Source organism: Podarcis gaigeae, assembly GCF_964106915.1.
Source record: "Podarcis gaigeae genome assembly, chromosome: 1".
NCBI lineage: Eukaryota > Metazoa > Chordata > Lepidosauria > Squamata > Lacertidae > Podarcis > Podarcis gaigeae.
In genome coordinates this window covers 56,918,384-56,943,436 of record NC_139678.1, presented here as the reverse complement: position 1 = coordinate 56,943,436, position 25,053 = coordinate 56,918,384, and the positions used below count along the sequence as shown (strand labels likewise).

Below are 25,053 nucleotides of genomic sequence, written 5' to 3'. Positions count from 1 at the left end.
AAACCTACAACAGTCTCTACCACGTCACCAATTCTCCAAAAGAACACAGACCCTGGGTGAGTGCCCAGAATCTTACTACCGCTTGGCAGAGAGTTGGGGTAGCACCCAACTTTTGTGACAGTATGATCATATGATGCCAGTTCTTTGTTCACCTGAGCTTGTTTCTGTTCTGGTTCTAGGCCCAATTCAAAGTGCTGGTCTTAACTTAACCCTCAACTTCTTTGGGCTTCAAGGTGTTGACTCTGATTCTCTTCAGCCCCAGCCACTGTGGCCAATGATCAGGAATGCTGGGGTCTTAAGTCCATCAACACCTAGAGGTGCAACAGTTCTCCAGACCTGCTTGAAATCCCTAAAATGACTTGTTGCCAAATCATCTAAAGGATTGCCTTCTCTCACAGAAACCTAGCCAAGCCCATATGATCTTTCTGAGATGCCCTTCTCCAGCCCCCCCCCCAAATTACATGCAGCAAGTGACCACCAGGGAAAGACGTGGCTTCTGTGATGCTTTTCCAAACTCGTTGGCCTTTTCAGTAGCAGATGAAGACCCATTTTCACTTTCCTTGGCATTTGCATCTTAAAATCTTCCAGTGATCAATAGAACGTCTGGTAGTTTGGGACTTTTAAGATCTATTAATTTTTTGTTCCTATTAGTGTTGTTGCCTTGGTTTTTATCCCCTGGTACTGTTTCATGGTATATCTTTCTAGGTAGCTATTTTATGTATATGGTTAGCCGTTATTGAGTGGCATATAAATGTAAATTAGCCAGTAAGCTGAATAGATAAGCAATATGTGCTGTTGCAGAAGGGTTTTTATCCATGTAGTACAAATGAGACACAAGGCCTTGTTATGTGCAAAGACTTCAGGATCAGGGCCCTAGGGAACAATTAAGAACAGTTCTGTATAATATTATCATTACTCCGGAAAAGATTTTCTTTCCCATCAAATATTGTCCTTTATTAGTCTAATGCATTGTCAACCCATATGTATGAACAGCCTTCAACAGTCTCTCCTGCCTGTCCATGCATGGACAGATGAATCATATGTGAGTTGCTCTCCACAGTCTCTCTCTTTCACAAACCATGACACATTTTGGAGCTTCTGCAATCATGGAATTTGTGGTGGGACTGAAAGTCTACAGTGCTAATTTATCTAATAAAGGGTGTGAAAATTCAAGTTACCTGTGTGCGTATTACACTAGTTGCACCTGTTACGTTAAAAATCATGCTAGGGTAGCCATGGGCCCTGCGTTGCAGAGGACAATCTTCTATTTGAAAGTGTTCTTCTTGAAGGCTATCTTGTCCAAGTCCAGATTAAAGATAGAAAACCATAAGAAAGAAGAGTGGGAAGTTTTAAGTTCCACTTCTGAAAGTTAGCATTTGGATAGCAGCTACATAGGCCACCTAGTCTTCCCCACTATGGAGAGAAATGTTGGACACTACAGTAATTATTTCTAAATTTGCATCAATAGGCATGAATTAGCACCAATAATAATAATAATAATAATAATAATAATAATAATAATAAATAATAATAATAAATAATAAATAAGTAATATACCCCGCCCACCCTGGCCAGAGCCGAGCTCAGGGCGGCTAACACCAGTAAAATTACAATAAAAACATAATGGGGGGGGGGACCAATATAAAATACAGGTTAAAAATACAATTTAAAATGCAGCCTCATTTTAAAAGTAGCCCATAGATCAAAACCATAAGGGGAGGGAAACATAAGGGTCAGACTGAGTCCAAACCAAAGGTCAGGAGGAACAGCTCAGTCTTGCAGGCCCTGCGGAAAGATGTCAAATCTCTCAGGGCCTTAGTCTCTTGTGACAGAGCATTCCACCAAGAAGAAGAATACAACACAAGTCATCTTTTCCTTTCTCTTTTTGGTAGTTAGTTGTGGTAGTGGGGAGAACTGGGAGGCCACACAAGTTACCCTCTCCTAAGGATATACCCACCAGCGTTACACTGAAAAACATTGCCGGAGCTTCCTTGTTGTTGCACCACCATAATGGCGGTGGCAGAGGGTGGGTACATTTTGTGAACACTCTCTCCATTCTGCTTCACCCACGCACCCTGTGTAATGATGCTTTTTAAAAGGCCAGCCCCAAAAGGTGGGGGGAGTGTGTGTGCAGCTGCAGCACCAGCACCAAGGCCTTCCATATCGCCACTCCAGTATTTCATATATAGGCAGGACTTTACCAAGTGGCGACACTACCACACCGGGTTGCTGTCGCTTACTGCATTTGCATCACCCTGGCTTCCCTGCTGTCCCGTCCCTTGCCTTCCCAGGGGAGCAATAGTGACCCATCTACCTGGAAGCTGATATAGTGGCTTCCACCCACCTAGCAAGCTGCTCCTGGTCTTCATAGACAAGATTAGCTGGAACTTCAGCACCATCTTTTGTTGTTCTTGGTAATGTGGGGTGTCATTGTTACTACGATCACGGTCTCTTTACAACAAGAAGAAAAAATGGTACCAAAGCTGCAGCTTATGTGGGCTACAAGCAGCAAAAGTTTTGAATCCCCACTGTTAGGGGTTTTTTTGTACTACTTGAAATCTTGAGGTCCCCCCCCCCCCGCCCAAGCATGCAGATACTTCCCTATTGGGTACTGTTGTTTAGGCTCTCTACTTGGAGAAGGAGAAGCTCCCAGCCCCTTTTTCACATCGTACATTTGGCAAAGCCCTTGTAATGGCACATAATCTGGTTTAGTTGTTTTCTGACACAGCGTTACACACACACACCTGAGAATAACAAGATTTGTCAACATAGTTTGGTTTACAATGATGGTAATGAATTGCCAGTTCCTTGGAGGGTGCTTTCTTTTTTTGTGAAGCCACCACTGTATCCCCTTAAAAACTTTGCACAAAACTACCCCAACCTCTGTTTTGCTTCTACCATTTGTTCTTTTCAGGGGGCAGGGGAACACCACCATTTTTTTAAGTGGCAAGAAGTTTTAAATTGACGCTGCATGAATATGCACCTGCTGGTAAAAATAGATGCACCCACATGCACTATCTTGAGTACAAATATATGTGGGAGGTGAGGAGATGAATGGTTATTTTTAAACCAGACTCTCAGCACGATAGGAATTATTTTCTCTAAATGAATGCCTCCTAATTGGAGGATAAGTTAACTGAGCTACTAATGGTGTACGCTACACCTAACATTTTAAAATCTTCATTTAAACCAGGGATTTTGAACTTCCATGTTTCCAGAAGCCACACACTTCTCCGGGCAACTTTTTTTTTGGTGGGGGAGGAGGAAGGAATTCAATGTCTAAACTAATAGTCACACAAGTTGTTATTCGGCAAGAAAGCTGGTACCATCTGGCAGTCAGAGGAGTGGGCCATTGCATAAGAATGTATACAGTACTACATATTACATATGATGCATTACATAAGAAAATATACAACATGCCAAATCTAAAAGAAATATAGAACATTAAGGAACTGAATATCTGTTTCTTAAAACGTGAAATTATTGTAGATTGTTTTATTTTTACTACTGCACTATGAAAAATGTGATAGGGTACCTAGAAACAGATAAACTTTTGGTGGGACCAGTCTGTCGACTTAACCTATACAAAGGACTGCCATTTTATTGCTAAATCAGAATAATTTCTGGATTCAGGTTAGATATCCTTCTGCAAGACTGCAGGATTTAAAACTATGTCAGGGTTCAATGATATTACATCCTAGATCTCAAGATTCACCACGTGAACTTCAAAACTGTCATAGTATGAATACCTCCACCCCACCCCGCAGCCACGTAAAAACAGCAGCTGTTTGAAAGCTGCTCAGAGATTTGCAGCCTAAGGAGCAGTCCCTGCTGAAAGATTAGTGAGCAAAGTGGAGGTGAAGAGGTCAGGTGGGTAAAAAAGATGCAGCTAATTCTCCTGTTGTGTGGCTTATTTCATGCCTGACGAAACAAAAACATTCTTCTAGTGCTTCCTAAAAAACCTAGGCAGGTGATTCCCCAGAGAACACCTTGAAACCCAATAAATATGTGCATAATTTGCATAGTTCAATGATTAGCCTGCCTGTACCACTGCCACAAAGCTTAGAGACCAGCATCTCAAGGCATAGTTCCGCAATCCAAATGCAGAGTTCTGATGCACATAAATGCAATGGCGCCCCCAGTTATTTCAGTAGAAGGTGCTGGTTTGGACACACACAGGAATACATGGGTGGATCTGCTCCTCCGTTGAAACGAACAAGAAAGCAACTGTAGGAACAGACATGCTGGAGAATTGCTGGACTGGGTTGTATAGGTGCATGCAATTAAGCAGGGCTTTTTGAGAGATTCTATTTGAGTGTCGACCACAGCAAACTATGGCAAGTTCTTAAAGAAATGGGAGTGCCTGATCACCTCATCTGTCTGCTGAGAAATCTCTATGTGGGACAAGAAGCTACAGTTAGAACTGGATATGGAACAACTGATTGGTTCAAAATTGGGAAAGGAGTACGGCAAGGCTGTATATTGTCTCCCTGCTTATTTAACTTATATGCAGAATTCATCATGCAAAAGACTGGGCTGGATGAATACCGAGCCAGAATTAAGATCGCTGGAAGAAATATCAACAACCTCAGATATGCAGATGACACAACCTTGATGGCAGAAAGTGAGGAGGAATTAAAGAACTTTTTAATGAGGGTGAAAGAGGAGAGCGCAAAATATAGTCTGAAGCTCAACATCAAAAAAACGAAGATCATGGCCACTGGTCCCATCACCTCCTGGCAAATAGAAGGGGAAGAAATGGAGGCAGTGAGAGATTTTACTTTCTTGGGCTCCATGATCACTGCAGATGGTGACAGCAGCCACAAAATTAAAAGACGCCTACTCCTTGGGAGAAAGGCGATGGCAAACCTAGACAGCGTCTTAAAAAGCAGAGACATCACCTTGCCAACAAAGGTCCGTATAGTTAAAGCCATGGTTTTCCCAGTAGTGATGTATGGAAGTGAGAGCTGGACCATCAAGAAGGCTGATCGCCGAAGAATAGATGCTTTTGAATTATGGTGCTGGAGGAGACTCTTGAGAGTCCCATGGACTGCAAGAAGATCAAACGTATCCATTCTGAAGGAAATCAGCCCTGAGTGCTCACTGGAAGGACAGATCGTGAAGCTGAGGCTCCAATACTTTGGCCACCTCATGAGAAGACATAGGCGCCGACTCCATGGGGCCTGAGGGGGCCCGAGCCCCCTCAAAAATTCATTTGGGGGGGCTCTGCCCCCCCAATAATTTAAGAAAATTATTACCGTAAATTTCGCTCTATAACACGCAGATTTTTTCTCCTAAAAAGTAAGGGGAAATGTCTGTGCGTGTTATTGAGCGAATGTGTGGTCCCTGGAGCTGACTCGCCGGAGCGCAGGGGCAAAAATAGGCAAAAATCAGGCAAAAATAAGATCGGGCGGGCGGGCGGAGGGAAGGCGGAAGCTGCTGCTTTCCTGCATTCTGCCTCAGGGTCTTACTGCCCACACGCTTCTGTTGCTGCGTTTGCTCAAACTCAACAAAGAGCAGGGAATCCCCTGCCCTCCTGGCAAGCAGAGGGTTAAGGAAAGGATCGAGTCCTTCCTTCTAATTCTTTCCTAGTCACACTGCGTGCAGGCTCCAGCCCACCACCTCTTCCTCTCCGTGCTCTAGGGACTCGCAGGCAGCCGAAAAAACATGGTGGGAGAGAGAGAGAGAGGGCTGGCTTGGGGGGACGGGGACTTTTGCCTTCCTTTCCTCCCCCCCACCCCGTTAAACTCCTCCCCTGCATTCTTAGCCAGCTGCTTCTCCGCACACCCCTCTTGTGCTTCTTGTCCCTTCTGTGTTTTTCCTTCCCTCCCCATTTAAAACGTGGTGACAAAGCACGGATCCACATGGATCCTCAGGATTTTTGCATTGGGTCACCCCAAATTCACCATCAGATCACATTACATGTCCATGGCTACAGTCTGTACCAAAAAAATCACGCACCCACTGTTGCCTGGGGCTGCAATGGTGCAAAACGTGGTTACAAAGCACAGATCCACATGGATCCTCAGGATTTTTGCATTGGGTCACCCCAAATTCACCATCAGATCACATAGCATGTCCATGGTTACATCTTGCACCAAAAAAATCACGCACCCACTGTTGACTAGGGTCACAGTGGTGCAAAAACGTGGTTACAAAGCACGGATCCACATGGATCCTCAGGATTTTTGCATTGGGTCACCCCAAATTCACCATCAGATCACATAGCATGTCCATGGCTACATCTTGCACCAAAAAAATCACGCACCCACTGTTGCCTAGGGTCACAGTGGTGCAAAAACGTGGTTACAAAGCACGGATCCACATGGATCCTCAGGATTTTTGCATTGGGCTACTCCAAACTCACTGTCAGATATTAAAAATCTTTATAAAATAGAGAATTAAATACATACAGAATGTTAAATTTTCAGTTTTGAAATATTAGTACTAGTTTAGTACTGTATTTCTATATTACTATAGTACTGTATTAGTTATTTTCAAATACTTAAATATTTTTAGGGTGTAAGACCCAATTAAAGCCCATTATTTACATACAGTATTACAGTATTTACATACAGTATTAGGCATACTGTATTAACTTTATTAACTGTATTAAAGCATTAACTTTGAGATATTATTTTTATTTAATGAACCCTCAGCCTTATTCAAAGTAAGCTTAAATTAGCTATTTCACTTATTAATCAAAGTGCTATTACTGTGCGACAGCAATATTTTATGTTTTATTCTTTTAATGATAGTTTAGGATTTATTTAAATATCATTTCAGTCTTTTCAGAGCTATATATTCACTGCTCTGTAATAGTCTATAGGCATAATTGTTACTGTAAATTAAATTAGCTTTTTATGAAAATACCGTGCGTGTTTATGTTTTGTTTCTTTTTTCAAAGCCAAAAAGTGTTTCAGGCTTGTCGAGTTTCCTGGAGTGTGGAGTTATAGAGAGTCGAGTTTTCGGGGTTCTAATGTTGATCATATGACTCTAAAATACTTTTAAAAAACTTTAAAACTCACTAATTTTCATCTAAAATTTAGAAAACTTCCCGGGGCAGGACCCCGGTATGGCCCCCCCCCCAATATTTTTTATAAGTCGGCGCCCCTGTGAGAAGAGAAGACTCCCTGAAAAAGACCCTGATGTTGGGAAGGATTGAGGGCACAAGGAGAAGGGGACGACAGAGGACGAGATGGTTGGACGGTGTTCTCGAAACTACCAACATGAGTTTGACCAAGTTGCAGGAGGCAGTGGAAGACAGGAGTGCCTGGTGTGCTCTGGTCCATGGGGTCACGAAGAGTCGGACACGACTAAACGACTAAACAACAAATTTGAGAGGAAGGCAGGGATGGGGAGTCAGGAAAGAGCTGCGGCTCAGTTGCAGAGCCTTTGCCTTACATGCAGAAGGTCCCAAGATCAATCCCTTTGTATCTCCAGATACAGATGGGCTGCCCCAAACCCTGGACAGTTGCTGCTGCTCAGTGTAAACAATACTAAGCTAGGCAGGCCAATTGTCTGACTCAGTATAAGGCAGCTTCCTATAGTTATGTGTGCAAAGGCTGTGCACATAAAAAGTGCATAAAAATAGGGTATGCTCATATAGTGGCACCTGCTCCTTCCCTATGTATGCAAACCCCAATAGGCATTACAATAGCCCTGCTGGATGAGACCAAAGGCCTATCTCGTAGAAGTGGCATCCTGTTTCTCACAGTGCCCAACCAGGTGCCTGCAGGAAGCCCACTGGCAAGACACGAAGGCAGCAGCCCGCCTTCACTGTTGTTCCCAGCAACTGCCTCTGATCCTGGATAGTTCACTATCCCCGCATTCGTCCATGACTAAAATTGAATCGGGGATGTTTGTAGCTGGAATGAAACACAATTTGGAGTAACTGTTTCTACAGTTCTGCTTTTGCCACAATGTTTTGAGCCACGGTAGGCTAAAGCAGGTTGCAACCTCTAGCAACTGTAGCATTCCATAACTTTTTGTTCTGCTTTCCAAGGCTCATCCTTCAAGTCTTACTAGGTGATGAGCCTGTTGGTCTTCTTGCCCCAGGTTATGGGGAACATGGGGGTGCAAGGGAGGAAAGAGGAAGACTCTGGTGGGACTCATTAAGTGATTCTTGCCCATAGAATTTAGATTGCTTGCATTATGAACTAAGCTTTTGTGGGGAGGGCGTGTTAAGGTTTGTAATCCAAATAAAATATGATACAAAGTTATAGTATCACTATTATATACTGTTTCCAGAGCCTGATGTTGCAGAAAATATAACAAAGTTTTGGGGAGTTTTAAGTACACTTAAATACAAATGTCTTTATGGACTAGAGCCCACTTCATCAGATGGATGAATTGCTATCCCCAGCTGGCATGTATTTCTAAAGGGGGAATCAGAAAAAGCCAAGAAAGAATATGGGCTAATATGACAGGTCCTATATACTATGTGTGTTTCACTTCAGCTGAATTCTTCTGGTGCCATATTTTATTTGTGTATGTTCTTGTTGCTTAGGAAACCTTAGGTTAGCCAAGGTATGGCCAATGAACTACAGTATCACAAATCATAAAAATGATTTCGGAACTCCTACAAATAGAAGCTGGAATGATAATGCAGAAATGAATACATGCAAAATATGGATCAAAGCAGTGGTAGCTCATAGAGTGGCTTTTTGGGGTGGGGCCCTACCAGCTTTGTTTTGTCTGAAACCCTGGAGAACTGCTACTGGTGTCAGTGTCGGTGCCATTAAGGCAGATAAACCAATGATCTGGCTGAGTATAAGGACATGTTCCTATGGGCCACTGGTTTGAACTTATGGTGTTCTATGACAAGGAGAACCCATCCTTAACACAAATCTAGTAGAGGCTCAGATGCTGCTACTTCAGCACTATGTAGGAGGCATTGAGCAAGCTCTGAGGTCACCAGCCAACATCAAGCACTATTATTCACCCAGTGGCTATGGGCAGTATCCAACAAACTTCCCGCTTGCACAATGCAACTTTCCCCCAAAGGAGATTTAGGGGAACATGGGAGTGGGGAGGTTTTGCTGGGCAAGTGGAAATCCTTGCATTGATGGAACAAGTTAATTGGATACTGCCATGTGCGTGGTGCTGAAGTAGTCGCTCCTCTGCCTGCAACATTCTCCTGACAACATCTGTTGTTAAGGGCATTGGGTCCCACTTTCTCTTGCAGGGATGCTGAGCAATGGAAGCTGGTGGGCCACCAGCAGACTACCATGTGAACCATTACTGGTGTGGTACTCTAAGTATTACGTGACAGGTTTTGCCAATAGCCAAACAGAGAGAGTTTATTGGTCCACTGTTTATTCATGCCATGGGCTCCATTGCATTGACCAGCTCAAGTACAAAGATTAGAAGGGGGTGGGAAGAAAGAAATCACAGTGGAATCCTGAAACTTCTTTATCCTTATGGCAATTTTATAGTGTTTCAATGTAAATGACTGAGGAGTTACATACTGCTGTTCTTCCCTCCCCTTTTTGGCCCCTTTTATACTTTACAGATCCTGGACTTAAATCCTAAATTTAGTACAGAAGAGTTTGGCTGGTATAAAGAGCTTGTACACAGTATCCAGAGGGAATAAATCAATGAAACCAAGTAGCAAAGCAGTTTGGGTAGAGATGCTTAAGACTTTGGAGACATTCATTGTGTAGTATAAGGATGTGGAGCTTCTATCATCCCTGACTATTAGTCATGCTTGCTGGGGCTAATGAGACTTGGAATTCAACATCAGGTGGAGAATCTCAGGTTCCCCAACAAAAGGTTGTATCCAAGCAAGTCAGTGCATTTATTTGTTTATTTTTAAATACGGAAGTAAAATAAGTAAAATAACTCAGCATGGAGACATTGAAATCGATAGACCTGAGCTGGTCATGTTGATGGATTTCAATGGATCTGTTCCAAGTATGACTTAGACTCAATCCACATACGTAAGATGGCATTTGCAAAGATGCCCTGTTGTTGCCAAAGGTCAGTATCACCGCTCTGTAACAGCAACCTGCTACTTCATGAACCCATGAACTGTGACCCCTGTAAACACAGTCAGTTTAGAAGCTTACTAAGAAGCTAGAAATGGGATACAGACATGACACTGCAATGGGTGTGTAATGACACCTACTCAGTAGACAGTACCCCTCTTCTTCAGACGTTACGCCTTGCTTTCAGAGGATGTGTGGAGGGAGGTGCAGGGCTGTTTAACCTCAGATGTGAACATCTCAGAACTCCACTGCCATACCTTCACATGTTGAGTGCAATGTCTGAAGAGGGAACTTAGCTGAATGTCCACAGGCTCAGCATGCTTTGAAGTGTTGTGTGGTTGGAGGCCCCCATTGCTTGGAGAAACCTGCTCCCATCAGGGTCCAAATAAAAGGGAAGCAGGGCTATTTTATCACCTCTGAAGATATACCAGCTGCCTTTGGACATATCTCAAGAAGCCATTCCACCAGACAACCCATGACAGCTGTTATAAATACTGTTACATTAATAGCTGGTGCCTGAGCTTGCTTTTTTCCCCTTTACCCTTACCCTCTCTTTTTCTTTGTGTGTCATATTGCCTTACTTACATTCATGCCTTACTAATGATTTTTGTATCCCACTCCAGGATTCCTTTGCAGCAGAAGAGCAGGACAAAAATGCTTCAAATAAAAAAATCTGAAAGTGCTTCAGAGTGCTTTCTTATTATCACAGTTGCATCTGCACACAGGAGCTCACCTTCCTGCTTAGCATTTTCAAACATGATTAACATTTTAAGAGAGGGTGTGGATTTGACATTCCACTGAATATTTTATTGTTTACAGCTAGAAGCAACAGCACAGGTAAGTCCAATGCCTCAAATGACCACCCAGAGTGCGGCAAATGATGAAGGCTGTGCAAACAGGTCTCTATTGTACATAGTGGGATTTATGTCTTAAGTAAATATGCACTGGACTATGCTGCACACAGATAAGCAATGCAATGTGTATACTTGAGGACATCAATCTCACTATATGGCATAGTCATTAAGCCATGCACCCTCCCTCTTTTGCGCTCAAGGTCCCATTTCTAACTATCTAAACGTGCTTCTCCATGTATCACAACATTGCTCAAGATCTCCAGTGGATAATCTCACTCTTGTCTCTGTACTAATATCCAAAGCATTTGGATGTTGCCAGTTTTAGATGTCAGTTTATAGAGGTTCAGACTCCCACTTCCCATATCAGGTTTGCTATCATGAGTTAAACTTTGGAATATAGAAAGCTACCTTTCACAAGGTCAGACTTTAGACCAGGGATGTGGGTGGCGTTGTAGTCTAAACCACTGAGCCCTGGGCTTGCCATTCAAAAGGCTGGCGGTTCAAATCCCTGCGACGGGGTGAGCTCCCATTGCTCGGTCCCTGCTTCTGCCCACCTAGCAGTTCGAAAGCACATCAAAGTGCAAGTAGATAAATAGGTACCGCTCCGGCGGGAAGGTAAACGGCATTTCCGTGTGCTGCTCTGTTTTGCCAGAAGCGGCTTAGTCATGCTGGCCACATGACCCAGAAAAACTCTCTGCGGACAAATGTTGGCTCCCTTGGCCAGTAAAGCGAGATGAGCGCCACAACCCCAGAGTCGTTTGCGACTGGACTTCACTGTCAGAGGTCCTTTACCTTTACCTTTTTAGCTCAGTATTGTCTCCAGTGCTCCAGACATTCAGTTTAGACCTTCTACATATAGAGCATGTGCTCAGCCACTGAGAAATAGTCCTTTCCCTTGCTCATGCCAGAAGAACAAATCCAAAACAATGGCTTTCCAGTGCCAAGATGTTCTGTTTTCATCAATACTGCTTTGTGAAGGGGGTCGCTATAATTATTTTACATGCTAAAAGCTTTAAAGTTAGCACAGTCAGTATTTCTTGCACTCTATTTCTCTCTCACTTTACTTGCTAACATTCTCTCTCTTTCTCTTGGTAAAAAGGTAAAGGACCCCTGGATGGTTACGTCCAGTGAAAGGCAACTATGGGGTTGCTGCCCTCATCTCGCTTTTCTGGCCAAGGGAGCCTGTGTTTGTCCACACACAGATGAGCTTTCCGGCTCATCTGGCCAGCATGACTAAACCGCTTCTGGCACAACGGAACACCATGATGGAAACCAGAGTGCATGGAAACACCATTTACCTTCCTGCTGCAGCAGTACCTATTTTTCTACTTGCACTGGTGTGCTTTCAAACTGCTAGATTGGCAGAAGCTGGGACAGAGCAACGGGAGCTCACCCCATCATGCAGATTCAAACCGCTGACCTTCCAATTGGCAAGCCCAAGAGGCTCAGCGATTGAGACCACAGTGCCACCCGCTCCCCCCCCCAACATCAGATATATCATTCCCTGCTTCTAATGAAGTCAACTCTAGCCCATCAACACTTTTGTCAAATCAATGTTACTCTTTGAGCTGCCACAAAACTCGTGGCAGCCAACCTAAACATATGTATTAGGCTGTACACCCCATTATACACAATAATACTTACTGGTACTTCTGGGTAAGCATGCATAGGATGACAATGTGGCTACCACTCTGGAAATTGCTCAAAAAGTATAGATTACAGCTTATGGCACAGAAATATTAATATTTCTTCATCAGTGACTTTAAAGTAATACTAATATTTCCAGAGCAGTACTTATGTTAGTCTGCATTCCAAAGTCACGGACTTTGAATTCCCTTGAATAAGTGAGCTGGTTTACACTTTCGAATCACACCATTTGATGACTGCAGCATCAAATGATGACTTGAAGATGCAAAGAGCCATTACAGATCAAAACACAACAGGTAGAAATTGCATGTCAGCCTCATACCACTTCAAACAGAATGATTTTCAGTTTACATGTTCAACCAAGTCATCAACTATTGAGAACTCCAGGAAGGTTCATTAATGTTTATGTATAAACTGGCCCAATGTCTACATTACTTTTACTATTAAAACAGAATGAACATATGCACGTCTCTGAAGAAACTGAGAAATATAGATGGGGGGGGACAGAAATGAGTACTACATACTATCTATATGCAAGTATGAGTTGATTTGTTGTTGTTTAACCATTTAGTCGTGTCCGACTCTTTGTGACCCCATGGACCAAAGCATGCCAGGCACTCCTGTCTTCCACTGCCTCCCGTAGTTTGGTCAAACTCATGCTGGTAGCTTCGAGAACACTGTCCAACCATCTCATCCTCTGTCGTCCCCTTCTCCTTGTGCCCTCAATCTTTCCCAACATCAGGGTCTTTTCCAGGGAGTCTTCTCTTCTCATGAGGTGGCCAAAGTAAAACCCCAATGGTTGTATTGTAAGGGGTCTCAGGCAAAAGACATGTTAATATATTGGTCGTTCCAGTAGTTTAGGGTTTTAAAAATTGATGTATGTTTATGGTATGACCTGAGGAACGTCTAATCAGAACAGCCAATGGCCAAGGAGGATGGGAACTGTAGCTGACCCAACAGCTGGAGAGTTATAGGTTCACCATCCCTGAATAGTGTTTATGAGCCAGGAGCTAGATAACCTTACTTCAAATGTCAGGTGAGCAATGAAGGGAATTATATTCATGTTCTCCATCCAGTACATACGTGGATGATGATATAACTGTACCTTTACAGAACTGTTATAAGAACTACTGAGATACAGAGATGAAATGCTAGACAAATTGTAGTAAAACAACAACAACAACAACATGTAGCTATTATTATTAAACATTCACTAGAGGAAATGCAAACCTTTGGAAAAGCATTTCACAATGGAAGCAATCTAGCCAACATAAGGCACTCTGAACTAGGATGTCACCCAGTTCAAGAAATGGAAGTTTAGTATATTCATTGGTTAATCAATTTGTTAAATCTGCATACAAAATCAATAGTGTTGAAGAAAATATACATTGTTGGGAGATGATGCGCATATGCTTCACAGTGGACATAATCTTAGGAGAAGCATCACCCCTCACCTTCCTCCTCTCATGCATAGGTGGGCTTTGCTCTTTTAATATGACACTTGCCACCTGCTGTTTGTATAATTAATCTCAGGGGTTAAACGATACAGCCCTACGTTCAGACCTCAAAAGGAAAGAGTTCAGCAGAAGCTTAAATATCTAACTGAAGTCAATGGGTACTATAGCATTTAGTGCTGTAGCCATCCTAAAACAAGAAGTATCTATACTGATAGGTTGCACAGAGCAAACTAGCAAATGGGCAGTTCCTCTTCCGATGAGATCTAGGTCAATGTCCACTTGCATCCCCCAACCACTACCTTTCCTTTAATCCTTCTTCATTTACCTTTGAGCAGGACGGCTGCAAAGAGGAAAATGCCAGCAGTGCTAACACAGGACTGTGCCAACATGAGATTCGTATTCGCTGGAGTTACATCATTAAGTGTGCAATTTAGTGGGGCTTACTTTTGAGTAGACACGAATAGATAGGGTGGCGCTAAAAGAGCTTCACCTTATTAATACTGGGCGGATTTCTCGGTCTGCAGAGATTTCCTATGGACCAGGGTCCCTGCACCCAGAAAAGCAGAGAGCTTGCAGCTGCTGAGTGCTTGCAGTTTTTGAACAAACTCCTGCTGGGTAACCTGTCTTGGTCCAGGTACTGCGCATATATTTTCCTTCCCACCAGGAGGGCGAACAATTGGGTGAGCGCGCGCCTCCCAGCAATGTGCAGCTGAAGCAGCAGCAGGTTGATTTAAATCCCCTTTTCGCGTTGGAAGCGCGCGCACGCCCACACCTGCAACCGACAGAAAGAGAGCTGCTTCTTTTTTACACCCTGTCCTCACAAGGTCCCGTCCAGAGCAGATCACGCTGATCCAAGCTGACAAGCAGCCCCGTGCGGATCAAGAGGAGATCGCCCTCCCCAGACGCCGGAGAACGCGAGACAAACCCGCGGGAGCCCCAGACATTAACTTGCAAACAAACGCGAGCAAGGCGGCCAATCGCCAGCGCCGCCCGCCGCCTGACTTGGGCCCCGGGGAAACGTTTCGCAAGAGGCGCGCTTCCAACAAGATTCCCGCGCGGCAGGAATACTACCCAGAAACTTGTGTTTGCTTGCTTGCTCCACAATGCATAACTCTTGAGTAACCCGCAAAAACCCCTCCAGCGTAATATTCCGGGTTGTTTTCCCTTGTGGGCATTGCAAACGGCATTTGACACGAGTCTCTCTCTCTCTTGCAAAACCCCTTAAGAATTTGGAAGCAGCAGCGTGCTCTTGCTGCTGTTTTACAAATGTTTGGTCGGCAGGAAGTCCCACTCGGTTCAGCGGGACTTGCATCCTGAATATGTTTAGGATTGCAGCCGGGTTCGTGTCTATTCAGAAGTAAGTTTCAAGTGCACCTAGGAGAGCAGCCTCGCAGTGCAATGCCTGCTCAGGAGTAAGTCCCATTAAGTGCAATGGGGCTTACTCTCAGGCAAGCGGATATAGGATTGCAGCCCGATCCTATGATACGCCCACTCTGAACTAAGCCCCGCTGATTTTTAATGAGGTTTATGATGCACACAACTGCAGGCTTGAGTTTATTTATATTATTATTATTAATAATAATAATAATAATAATAATAATAATAAAGCGGTTTGCTAGCGCTCAGCCCTTGCAAGGGTTAAAGCCGGTAGGGAAGAGGAAAAGCTCTTTCCTTCTCCCAAGGGAGACTCATATTTGAAATGCCATTCTCCAGCCTTGAGCTGCAGCTGGATGCTTCTTTCATCCTGTAGAGTCGGCAGGAAGGACGCGGAGAATCCCGCCGCCTGATAAGCCCACACGCAACAACGGAACGGAACAGCCACGCGCGAGCAAAGCAACCCACTCGAGACCCAGCCCGATCTTCTCACCCCACCCCTGCCGGCAAACCAAGGAAGGGGGGAAAGAACAGAAAAGCCGGTTTCCTCCTCACCCTTCTGTCGATGCCATGGTCCCGCGGAAGCCCCCCTGTCTTGCCTTCCCAAGAAATCCAAGGGTTTAAACCACGCGCGGCCGCTTTCCGGGTGGGGAAACTTCTTCTTCTTCTTTTATCTTTGGGTGTCGCAGAACCCCTTTAGTTCCTGCCCTGTATAATCCTCCCGGCTCCGAAAGGCGATCATCCAAGAAGCTTGGCTGGTCTCGAGATCTAAGCCCCGCCGCCGCCACCTCCTCTTGCTCCTGCTACTCGGAGGGAGGTTTCTCAATGTCTCCTTCCAGAGGCTTGAATGTCTTCAGGAGAGAAGGGTAGTAGTAGAAAGAGAGAGAGAGAGAGAGAAGATGAAATAGGGGAAGGAGGGAGGGGGGCGAAAAGAGAAGATGGTCAATGGCAAACGATAGGCAAGGGCTCCGAGGCTGTGTGCTGGTGGGCACCTGCGCTACGATCCTTTGCTTTCTGCGCTTATTCGGAGGGCTGCCTGGCGAGGGAGTGCGGTGTGTGTTTGTTTGTTTGTTTGTGTGTGTGAGAGAGAGCGAGCGAGGGAGGGAGGCAGGCAGGCGACGGGGGTTGTGTGTATGTGGAAGAGGCGGTGGGTGACTTCACATTGCCATGGTGTTTGTTGGCTGAGGCTGGATTGGAAGGCTTTAACGGTGGATTTGCAGTCTATCCCTCTCTATTTTAGGCGAGAGCTGACATCACCCGGTGTGGTTGCAAATCCCCCTCCCCGAGTCTCTTTATAAAGGGAGGGGGCAGCCCTGGGGGGGGGGAGACGCGTGGATCTATAGGAATGAAGGCGATCCCGGGCTGAGATCGGCAGCTGGGGAACTCCGAGGCCGAGCACAACTCTACGCCCCCTCCCTCGCTCCCTCCTCATGCTCGCTCGCTTGCATTGCTATTATTATTTCGACGCTTTTCCTCGATGGCTTGGATTAGCTGACGGGGAGGGAGGCGTCTCCACTGTCTCACCAGCCTGCACAGACGATCGATTCCTTTTGTGCTCGTTGTCTGATCCCAGTGGCAACAGCAGCAGCAGCAGCAGCAGCAAGCCTCTGTCGGTTCCCCCACCACCCTGCTAACGAGGGAATATATTGCCCCCTCGTCCCTATTAGCAGCTCCGCGCCGGGCTTGCAATGCGTGTGTGGCTCTCTCCTCTCCCTCCCACACCCTTTCCGCCGTTTACCGTGGAGGTGCGGGGCCACATGGCGCGCGCGCACCCCTCCCCACCCGGCCACTCACTCGCTATCAGCTCCGGAGCCTCCCGGCGGCCTGGAAGAGCTAATTGGGAAGTCGGACTAATTAGTAGTGCAAGCGCTCGCATTGCTGGAATTCTGTCGGCAAGTGACGCTTGTGATCATATGTGTAGAAAGAGCACACAGATAGAGAGCATCCTCTGGGCCGGCAGAGAAGGAGTTAACCTCCCCCCCCCCCGCTCCGCACTCCAACGCTGTCACATTTATTGTCCTTTAAAACCTGCCTGGATATCCGATTGGAACTCGCGCGGGAGGGGGCGGGGCTACTGTACACTAATGAATTAATACTCGCGACACGAGACAAAGGGCGGCTTTACCGAACGCTGCGCAGACAGAGGAGGACAGGAAGCCAAATAAGCTTCTCAGCCAGTCAGACCGCTCTCTTTCTCTAAGTTGCCTTATAGAATTAACATGGCTCGATACGATTCCCTATCGTTGAGGGCTGCTCTTAACCGCTAGCGTTAGGGAGATTTCCAAAGAACCAGGGAGGTTTCTGGAAACTCCAAACGGGGAGAAACTATGGGACTCTGATGCAATCCTATCATTTCTTTAAAAAGAAATCCTTCTGGAGAGATGAGGGTGATTTGTGTGGGATGGATGTTGGGTAATATAAGCTTTTGGGAGAAGGGCAATGACAGGCCTAGACAGCATCTTGAGAAGTAGAGACATCACCTTGCCAACAAAGGTTCGTATAGTTAAAGCTATGGTTTTCCCAGTAGTGATGTATGGAAGTGAGAGCTGGACCATAAAGAAGGCTGATCGCCGAAGAATTGATGCTTTTGAATTATGGTGCTGGAGGAGACTCTTGAGAGTCCCATGGACTGCAAGAAGATCCAACCTCTCCATTCTGAAGGAAATCAGCCCTGAGTGCTCACTGGAAGGACAGATCGTGAAGCTGAGGCTCCAGTACTTTGGCCACCTCATGAGAAGAGAAGACTCCCTGGAGAAGACCCTCATGTTGGGAAAGATGGAGGGCACAAGGAGAAGGGGACGGCAGAGGACGAGATGGTTGGATAGTGTTTTCGAGGTTACCAGCATGAGTTTGACCAAACTGCGGGAGGCAGTGGAGGACAGAGGTGCCTGGCGTTCTCTGGTCCATGGGGTCACGAAGAGTCGGACACGACTAAACGACTAAACAACAACAACAACAAATATAAGCTTGCCTGCTTTCTTCAGTGGCTGAGCCATTATTTCTTCTTTCCACTACCACATATCTGTTGGAAAGTCCCAAGAGGCATCTTTGGCCTGCAGCTCAATACCTCCTTACCTGGGAGTAAGCCTAAATGGACTCAATGAAACTTACTTCTCAGTAGTTATGTGTTGGGTTGCACATGTTCCTGCAGGCAGTTCTATGAAAGTGTTGGTGTAAGCAAGGAAGGAGAACAGACCAACTCTATTTCCCATCTCCCTGTAGTTTTTCCTAGAGAAAAGGAAAGGCAGCAGTATAATTCTACTGTATTTTGTATTTAAGGGATGCAATAGTAGCAAACTTGACACCTCTTATTGGGTCTAATGTCCAATTTATATGTATGCAATCTTTTGAGGAACGGAATGATGAAATGAACAAAAGAAGGCAGGCTCACTAGATAGGATGAGATCCAACCACCACTACCTCAACAAATCCCCCCACCTGTACCCTTGGCAACTAAACTTCTGTAAATCTCATTTACTCCCAGAAACCAGCTATGAAGATACACCATGTGTTAGCATCGTTTTAGCCCATTAAGAAATATGAGCGGCTTCTCTGCATCTATAAACTTCAATGACTGATAAAGAGTCGGTCCTCCAAGGCTCTGCTGACCTCTGTTGGAGATGTGGTAAATCAGTGCTACTTGAAAAAGGCAGGGGAAAGAGCTGGGGAAGAGAGGGCTTTCCTGGGAAATTGAGAGCATTTTGTGAACTTGCTTTTCTCTTCCTCAAAACAATTTCTTCTTAGTTGGCATCCTTAGTAGTCAGTAGATTTTAACTTCCTTAGAAGACAGCAAAGGAGAATATAAACTGGTATTTTTCTGAAGTGGAACACTGGCTGCTGGAGTACTCGGAATCATTGTTGTAGGGCAGGGTTGTCCAACTCCCAGTAGACTGCAATCTACTCACAGTATAAAAAAACTGCAATGATCTACCCATTGTTGTTGAGCTTCGTTAGGAAAGGCAGAGTTATTGAGCTTTTTTTTAGGAAGCCACTGTTGTTGTTTTCACCCTTTTTTGGGGGGGGGGAGATCACCGAGGGGCAAGAGATCTACCAGGAACTCCCTGCGATCTACCAGTAGACCACGATCTACCTGTTGGACATGCCTGTTCTAGGGGAATAGTCAAGTTGCAGTTGTACATTTGCTTTCCTTGCAGGATGAAAAGAGACGGCTGTGCTGTAATTCAAGGAAGGAGTGCAGAAGCAAAGAAGCAGTTTGGCAATATTGACCTCCTCTGTTGCTTGCTAGTGAAATGCCTCCTTTATCTCTAGCGACTTCATCTTTGCAGACTGGGTTATTTGACAAATAGTACTTAACCTAGGAATATGCAAACAGCATGTGCTGTGTGGACCCAGGTCAACTCTTACCAACATTACTGCAGTGATCTCCTTCTTCTCTTTACTTCCTGTTTTTCTGTCCTCTCCACATCACACATGTCTAAACAGAGGTGGGAATTTGGGGGTCCTGCAGATGTTGCTGGACATACCATCATCTCTGACTCTTGGCTTTGCTGGTTGGTGCTGTTGAGAGATGCCTCCAGCCAGCTTCCTCGCCTCTTATCGTTCCTAAGCCACTTCCTGACTCTAAATATTTTTGCAGGCTTCATCTGATTCCTTATCAAACAGAACCTTTCCCCTTAATCTTTTCCCTTAGTTCTAAGCTTCTAATCATGAGAGGACTCCTGCACCTTCTAGACAGGAAAATTCCACTAGCTGTGGTTTCTCAACGTTTTGTAATAAAAAAAGGCACACAGGCGAAAATATTTCTCCTTCTGATCAACTCTTAAAGGTACAGAATGTCAAGCAATTTTATTTCTGTCCAGCCTGTTACATATGTGTGTGTATGCAGTCTTCAAAAACAGGAGCATCAAAGTAATGCTAACACAATCAAACAACAGAAAATACTTCATTTGAGCCAGTCCACGTGTTCAGTTCCCAGAATTCCAGTCCAGGAATCAGGTAAAAGCATGGGTGGATCATGCACTCAGTGGAGTGTCCCTTCAGTATCTTCAAAGGATGCAATCATATGGAGAACATTTCACATCAGTTCTCATGGACAAGTTACTTTGGAAAGGTGTGCTATGGTTGTAGAAATTACTGCAGAGAAGTGATAGCTGTATCTCTAGACCTCCACGTTTTTGAGATATTTTCTTACTGGGAAGGGTAGCAATGATACAAGGGTGACCATATAAATGAGCCAGTATATGGAGGTGTGACCTGACCTTTAGGTTTTAAGCTCTCCAAAGGCCCTTCATCCCTTCTGTACAATGTTTAGGTCCCAAGATGCAATATAAATATTATGTTCTAGGACTAATGATCAACATAGTCCTAAGGGGTGGTCAGAATATATAAATCTGTTGTTGGCAATACATAAAGTTGCTGTTGCAGCTGGGTGAGATGAAGGCCTCTGGTTGTGCTGCTGCAGATGCACCAAGGCATTTCTTCTCTCTGAGCTCCTCCCAGCGGTCATCCCTCCTCTGGCCACTGCTATGGATGCACAACCTGTCTCCAGGCATTATGGTTGTCTGCAAGGAATGATCACATGGCAGGGTTGATGTTGCCAACCTTCATGTCATGTTTGCAGACAACTTTATAATGCAGAATACCTGAAGCCAGCTCCCTGTTGAGCATGTCCCTGGGGACCCTGCCATCTTCTATTCTGTGGACATGACCAACTCCGTGTAGACAGAAATGGTCCTTATTTTTAGCCTTGGTCATGGTACTGGCCACAAAATTTAACCAGTCATCAGTGCACTTACACGAAAATATCAGTTTTATCTTTCATTTACATGTGCTATTCTATGCATGTCCTCTCAAAATATATGGTGCTCACCTATACTAAGGTTAAGGAGGCATAAGGTTGCAGTCTTGATATTTTCATTAGGAAGTGCTGCAGCTCATCAATCTCCAAAAAAGGAAGTGTGAAACAAGATCAAATAGAGAGATCCAAGTGTTAGTTTTAGATGTTTGGGAGCTGTGCATTCATTCAGTGATAAAGAAATGGCACTCTGCTCTTGCTCAGAAGCATCACTTTGTTATGACTTCTGCTGTCTCAGGGCGAGAATTACCAGTTCACAGATTCTATTCAGAGTGACTATAACTATAAACAATCGAGCCTGGGAACATATGAAGGTGCTTATGGCTTATTCTGAGTCAGACTGTTGGTCTATGTATCTCAATACTATCCCATTCTAAAGCAAATCTTCTTAAATTTTACAGGGTTTTTCCTTTTAGTTTAACATAAATGCAAGATGGGACCTTTCAGCTTTTCTCAGAACCGTATTGTATAGCTTGCATAGCAAGCTGAAATTGCATCTTCTACCCAACTATTAAAGATACAGGAGTCATGTCGTCTTTTCTACTGAGCCAGCCCTCCTCACCCTTCCTCTGGCAGAGGCCAACTTAAGAAAACCCTGAAAACTTTTTTTAAAAAAATGAGCAGGAACTCGGAGAGGGGACACAATTTGGAATGGACAAGGGAGCTTTTGGAAATTTATTGATGGAAACACAGTTTGGGAAATAATTTAGAGTAGGACAGCTGTACATAGAGAAGAGATGAAGCGTCTCATTTCTCTACTCCAAGCCATGCTCCTCTTGAAACCTCCCAAATTTTTATAATGACAATTTAGATTCTGTTTCATTCATATTTGTATAACAGAGAATCATAGAATTGTAGAGATGGGAGGGACCCCAAAGGTTATCTAGTAGTAAGGCCCCAAGTCCTATCTTAAAAGGTACGGTTAAATGTAAGATATAGATATAGACACACACACACACACACACACACACACACACACACAAATGAATAGTGAGGTGCTAGATTTGCAGCAGGAATAACCTTAGCATGCCTTTTAGACACTTCAGGTGCACTCTCTGTGGAATACTAGGTTCTACACCAAAGCCTGCTTTCATTGAAAGATTTTGTTTTATGAGCCAGCAAAAGACTCTCAAGAATCAAATCAAATTGTGCAGATCAGCAAAGGGTATGAAGCTGCTCTCTCTACACTTTCTTCAAATGGCACAATTCTTTTTCCCTTGTCAAACGCCGTTATCAATCTCAGCACTTCTCTTAAGAGGATCTAGACTTCTATCAGGGTTTTTGTAATACAAACTGGCTTTTCCCTTGCTTTGGGTTTAACTTGAACCCTGTGTCGAAATACACCCTGACCCAGCACTAAGTTAATCAGGTGCATTTGACACAGCCCCTGTACTGCTAACAGCTGCATGGCAGCTTACATTGCAATTATTGAAGATAATTAAATCCTATTCTCTTTTTTCAGGGTTGGGTAATCTGTGAGCCTCTAGTTATTGTTGCTGGACTCTGACTCCCATCAGCCCCAGCCAGCATGGCCAGTGGTCAAGCATGATGAGACTTGTAGCCCAACATCTGGTGAAATGCCCATGCACTTCAGTTTCCATTGAACAAGATGAGAGGTGGGAAACTCACGAAAGGAGCCTTAAGTTAGGTGACTACGGTAATTCATCTACAATGAACAGCAAATCATCTAATCCATTAGTCCATCTACCCAGGATAGCCGCCATAATTCAAGGACTCAGGGAGGGCTGGAGTTTGCCTGTGCCTGCTCTAAGCAATATTATCTAGTCTTTACTTTCATGAGTTGGGTTATTATACTAGTACAGTAGAGTATTTGACATAGCCATCAAGGAGATTGTTCAGCACTAAACTGTGTTAAGTAAGCGAGAGTTTCTCATCTGCTTGAAGACATACGTGCAAGTGATGCTATTTCTTTTGCAATATATATACTTTTGGAATATATATACATATTTGCACATTATTTATGATTGGGATAACACTCCTCTGTTTCTTGTGCCCTCTGTATCAGCCTGCCCACCTCCCAGTCCACTGATATGCCTTAAAATAAAAGTGATTCCTACAGAAAGCAGTCCATTTTTATTGCTTGATAATTGCTGTAATAATGACAAGTGACAGCAAAATAAAACAATAACTCACTAACACCCTTTTAAAGGGGAAACCAGGAAGAGGGAAAGGAAACATACTACCAGATTCTGTACAATTTTACTTGTCAGTAAGTCCCACAAGTTCAATAGGACTTTCTCCCAAGTAAGTGCACATGGGATTGCTGGCCAAAGTTTCAACACTGAACATGCTTATTTGGACACAATTCCTATTGAAACCAATGAGACTTGCTTTTGAGTAAACATAGAGCAAATGAGGCCATCAGAATGCAGTGGACCATTTAGAATCACTTGAGAGGTAGATTTCTTCGGGTACTGGAAAGAACCTATTCTGTGCAGAAGCCTTGCCACGTTATTATTATTATTTATTGAATTTATACAGCAAAGGTCATCTGTCTCTCAGTTTTTCCTCTTGGGGAGTCACTTGCTTGAAGGCAATACAATCACTATGGTGAAAAGTATGTGAAGGAGACAAAGACATATCCCCCCCCTTTATTTTATAAATGGAGGAGACTCCTGGATAAGCAAAGGAGTGCCATAGCAAACAATTAAATTCCTTTCTCAAGCTGCTCTTCACTTCTGTGCCACTAAGGACCCACAAACACATTCTGATGAATTTCAAACGTCTAAAAAATCATGTAAATGTAATATCTAACTAGAAAAGAGAACTTCTGATGTTCACTAGCAGTTAATTCCTAGCATATATGTTCTTTTTAAATTGTCAATAAGAACATTTTTCAGGAGTAATTTTCTGTTTGAAAGTGCAGTAAATTGAAATATGAACAACATGTAATTGATGAGGGGAAATTAAGTAATTAAAAGCTAAAAATGGTCATGATTCTGAAAATGCTTTTGTCTATGGAAATTGAAGAAAATGCTATTTATTTATCTATCTATTTGTGTGTTTGATTTATTTAAAAAGACTTATATGCTACCCTGAAACTAATATCTTCAGATACTCCCACTACTAATTTCCTTTCACAAGTGTAAGTTTCAGACCATGTTCAGATAAGAAACACTTTAAAAATAGGATTTCCAAACATGTGTTTTGTTTTCTATCAACCAGGATTGCGCAGTCTTATAGTATTGGGTAACCTGCTTGGGTCTCCTGAGAACCAGTGCAAAATGATGTTCATGAGCAGTTTCTAAGACTGGAAGAGGAAATGTCAATCCAATAATGAAAATAAGATATCCAAGTACAAGCACAGGCAAGGGTTAGTCCTCAGGAGCTAGTAAGGCACTAAATACCTGAAACAGAGTCTATTTTAGAGGCACAGAACAGTGAACCCTGGTGTTTGTTGGCATATATTATTATTTCGATGATATGGACCAATCTCTTAGAATGCTGAGTTTGGAGGACCATAATTCAGTGGATTAGATCAAAGGTTTTCAAAATGCACTCTTGCTTGGAGGTTCTCAGGGGTTCACTGCTGAGAACATTACCAAGAGCAGGGAAACTTGCCTGAAAGATACTTTGCCCACCCCTAATGACCACTCCTTGCAATGTGCAACCTCAAAGTGTGCTCAAGGAATCAGTCTCAGTGTTTGTGGGACAATGGCCAATCCTCCTTATGAACTGACTAGGGGTCCTGGAACTTTTGCCAGAATCCTCTTCTATCTGTAGTTGTTCAACTGTAGACACATTAAACAAGTCAATGAGGAAGGGGATCCATCAAGACAGAACGTTTGAAAAATGATAGAATTCAGTGGTCTACATTTTTCTGGTTCTACCTTTCCAAAGAGAGAAAAACTATTTTTGATCGATCAGACTCGGAGGAATAAATGGTAAAGTGTTGG

The 25,053-nt window shown here is 44.0% G+C and overlaps 1 protein-coding gene across 4 annotated transcripts in view; it reads right to left on the bottom strand.

Annotated features, from left to right (window-relative positions):
* The window catches only part of SLC1A2 (solute carrier family 1 member 2), an 89,852-nt gene extending 72,617 nt beyond the window's left edge, over nt 1-17,235 (bottom strand). Inside the window, exons 1-2 of one of the 4 annotated variants that reach the window (XM_083750822.1) lie at nt 17,116-17,235; nt 15,877-16,172 (exon numbers count right to left, since the gene is read on the bottom strand). In XM_083750822.1, the coding sequence (XP_083606948.1) occupies nt 15,877-15,893 (17 nt within the window). In that variant the 5' untranslated portion in view covers nt 15,894-16,172; nt 17,116-17,235. Of the gene's footprint in view, nt 1-15,876; nt 16,654-16,845; nt 17,007-17,115 lie in introns of those variants that run through there. The other 3 variants (XM_083750821.1, XM_083750820.1, XM_083750823.1) reach the window with 3 other exon arrangements.
* Between the last annotated feature and the right edge of the window lie 7,818 nt (nt 17,236-25,053).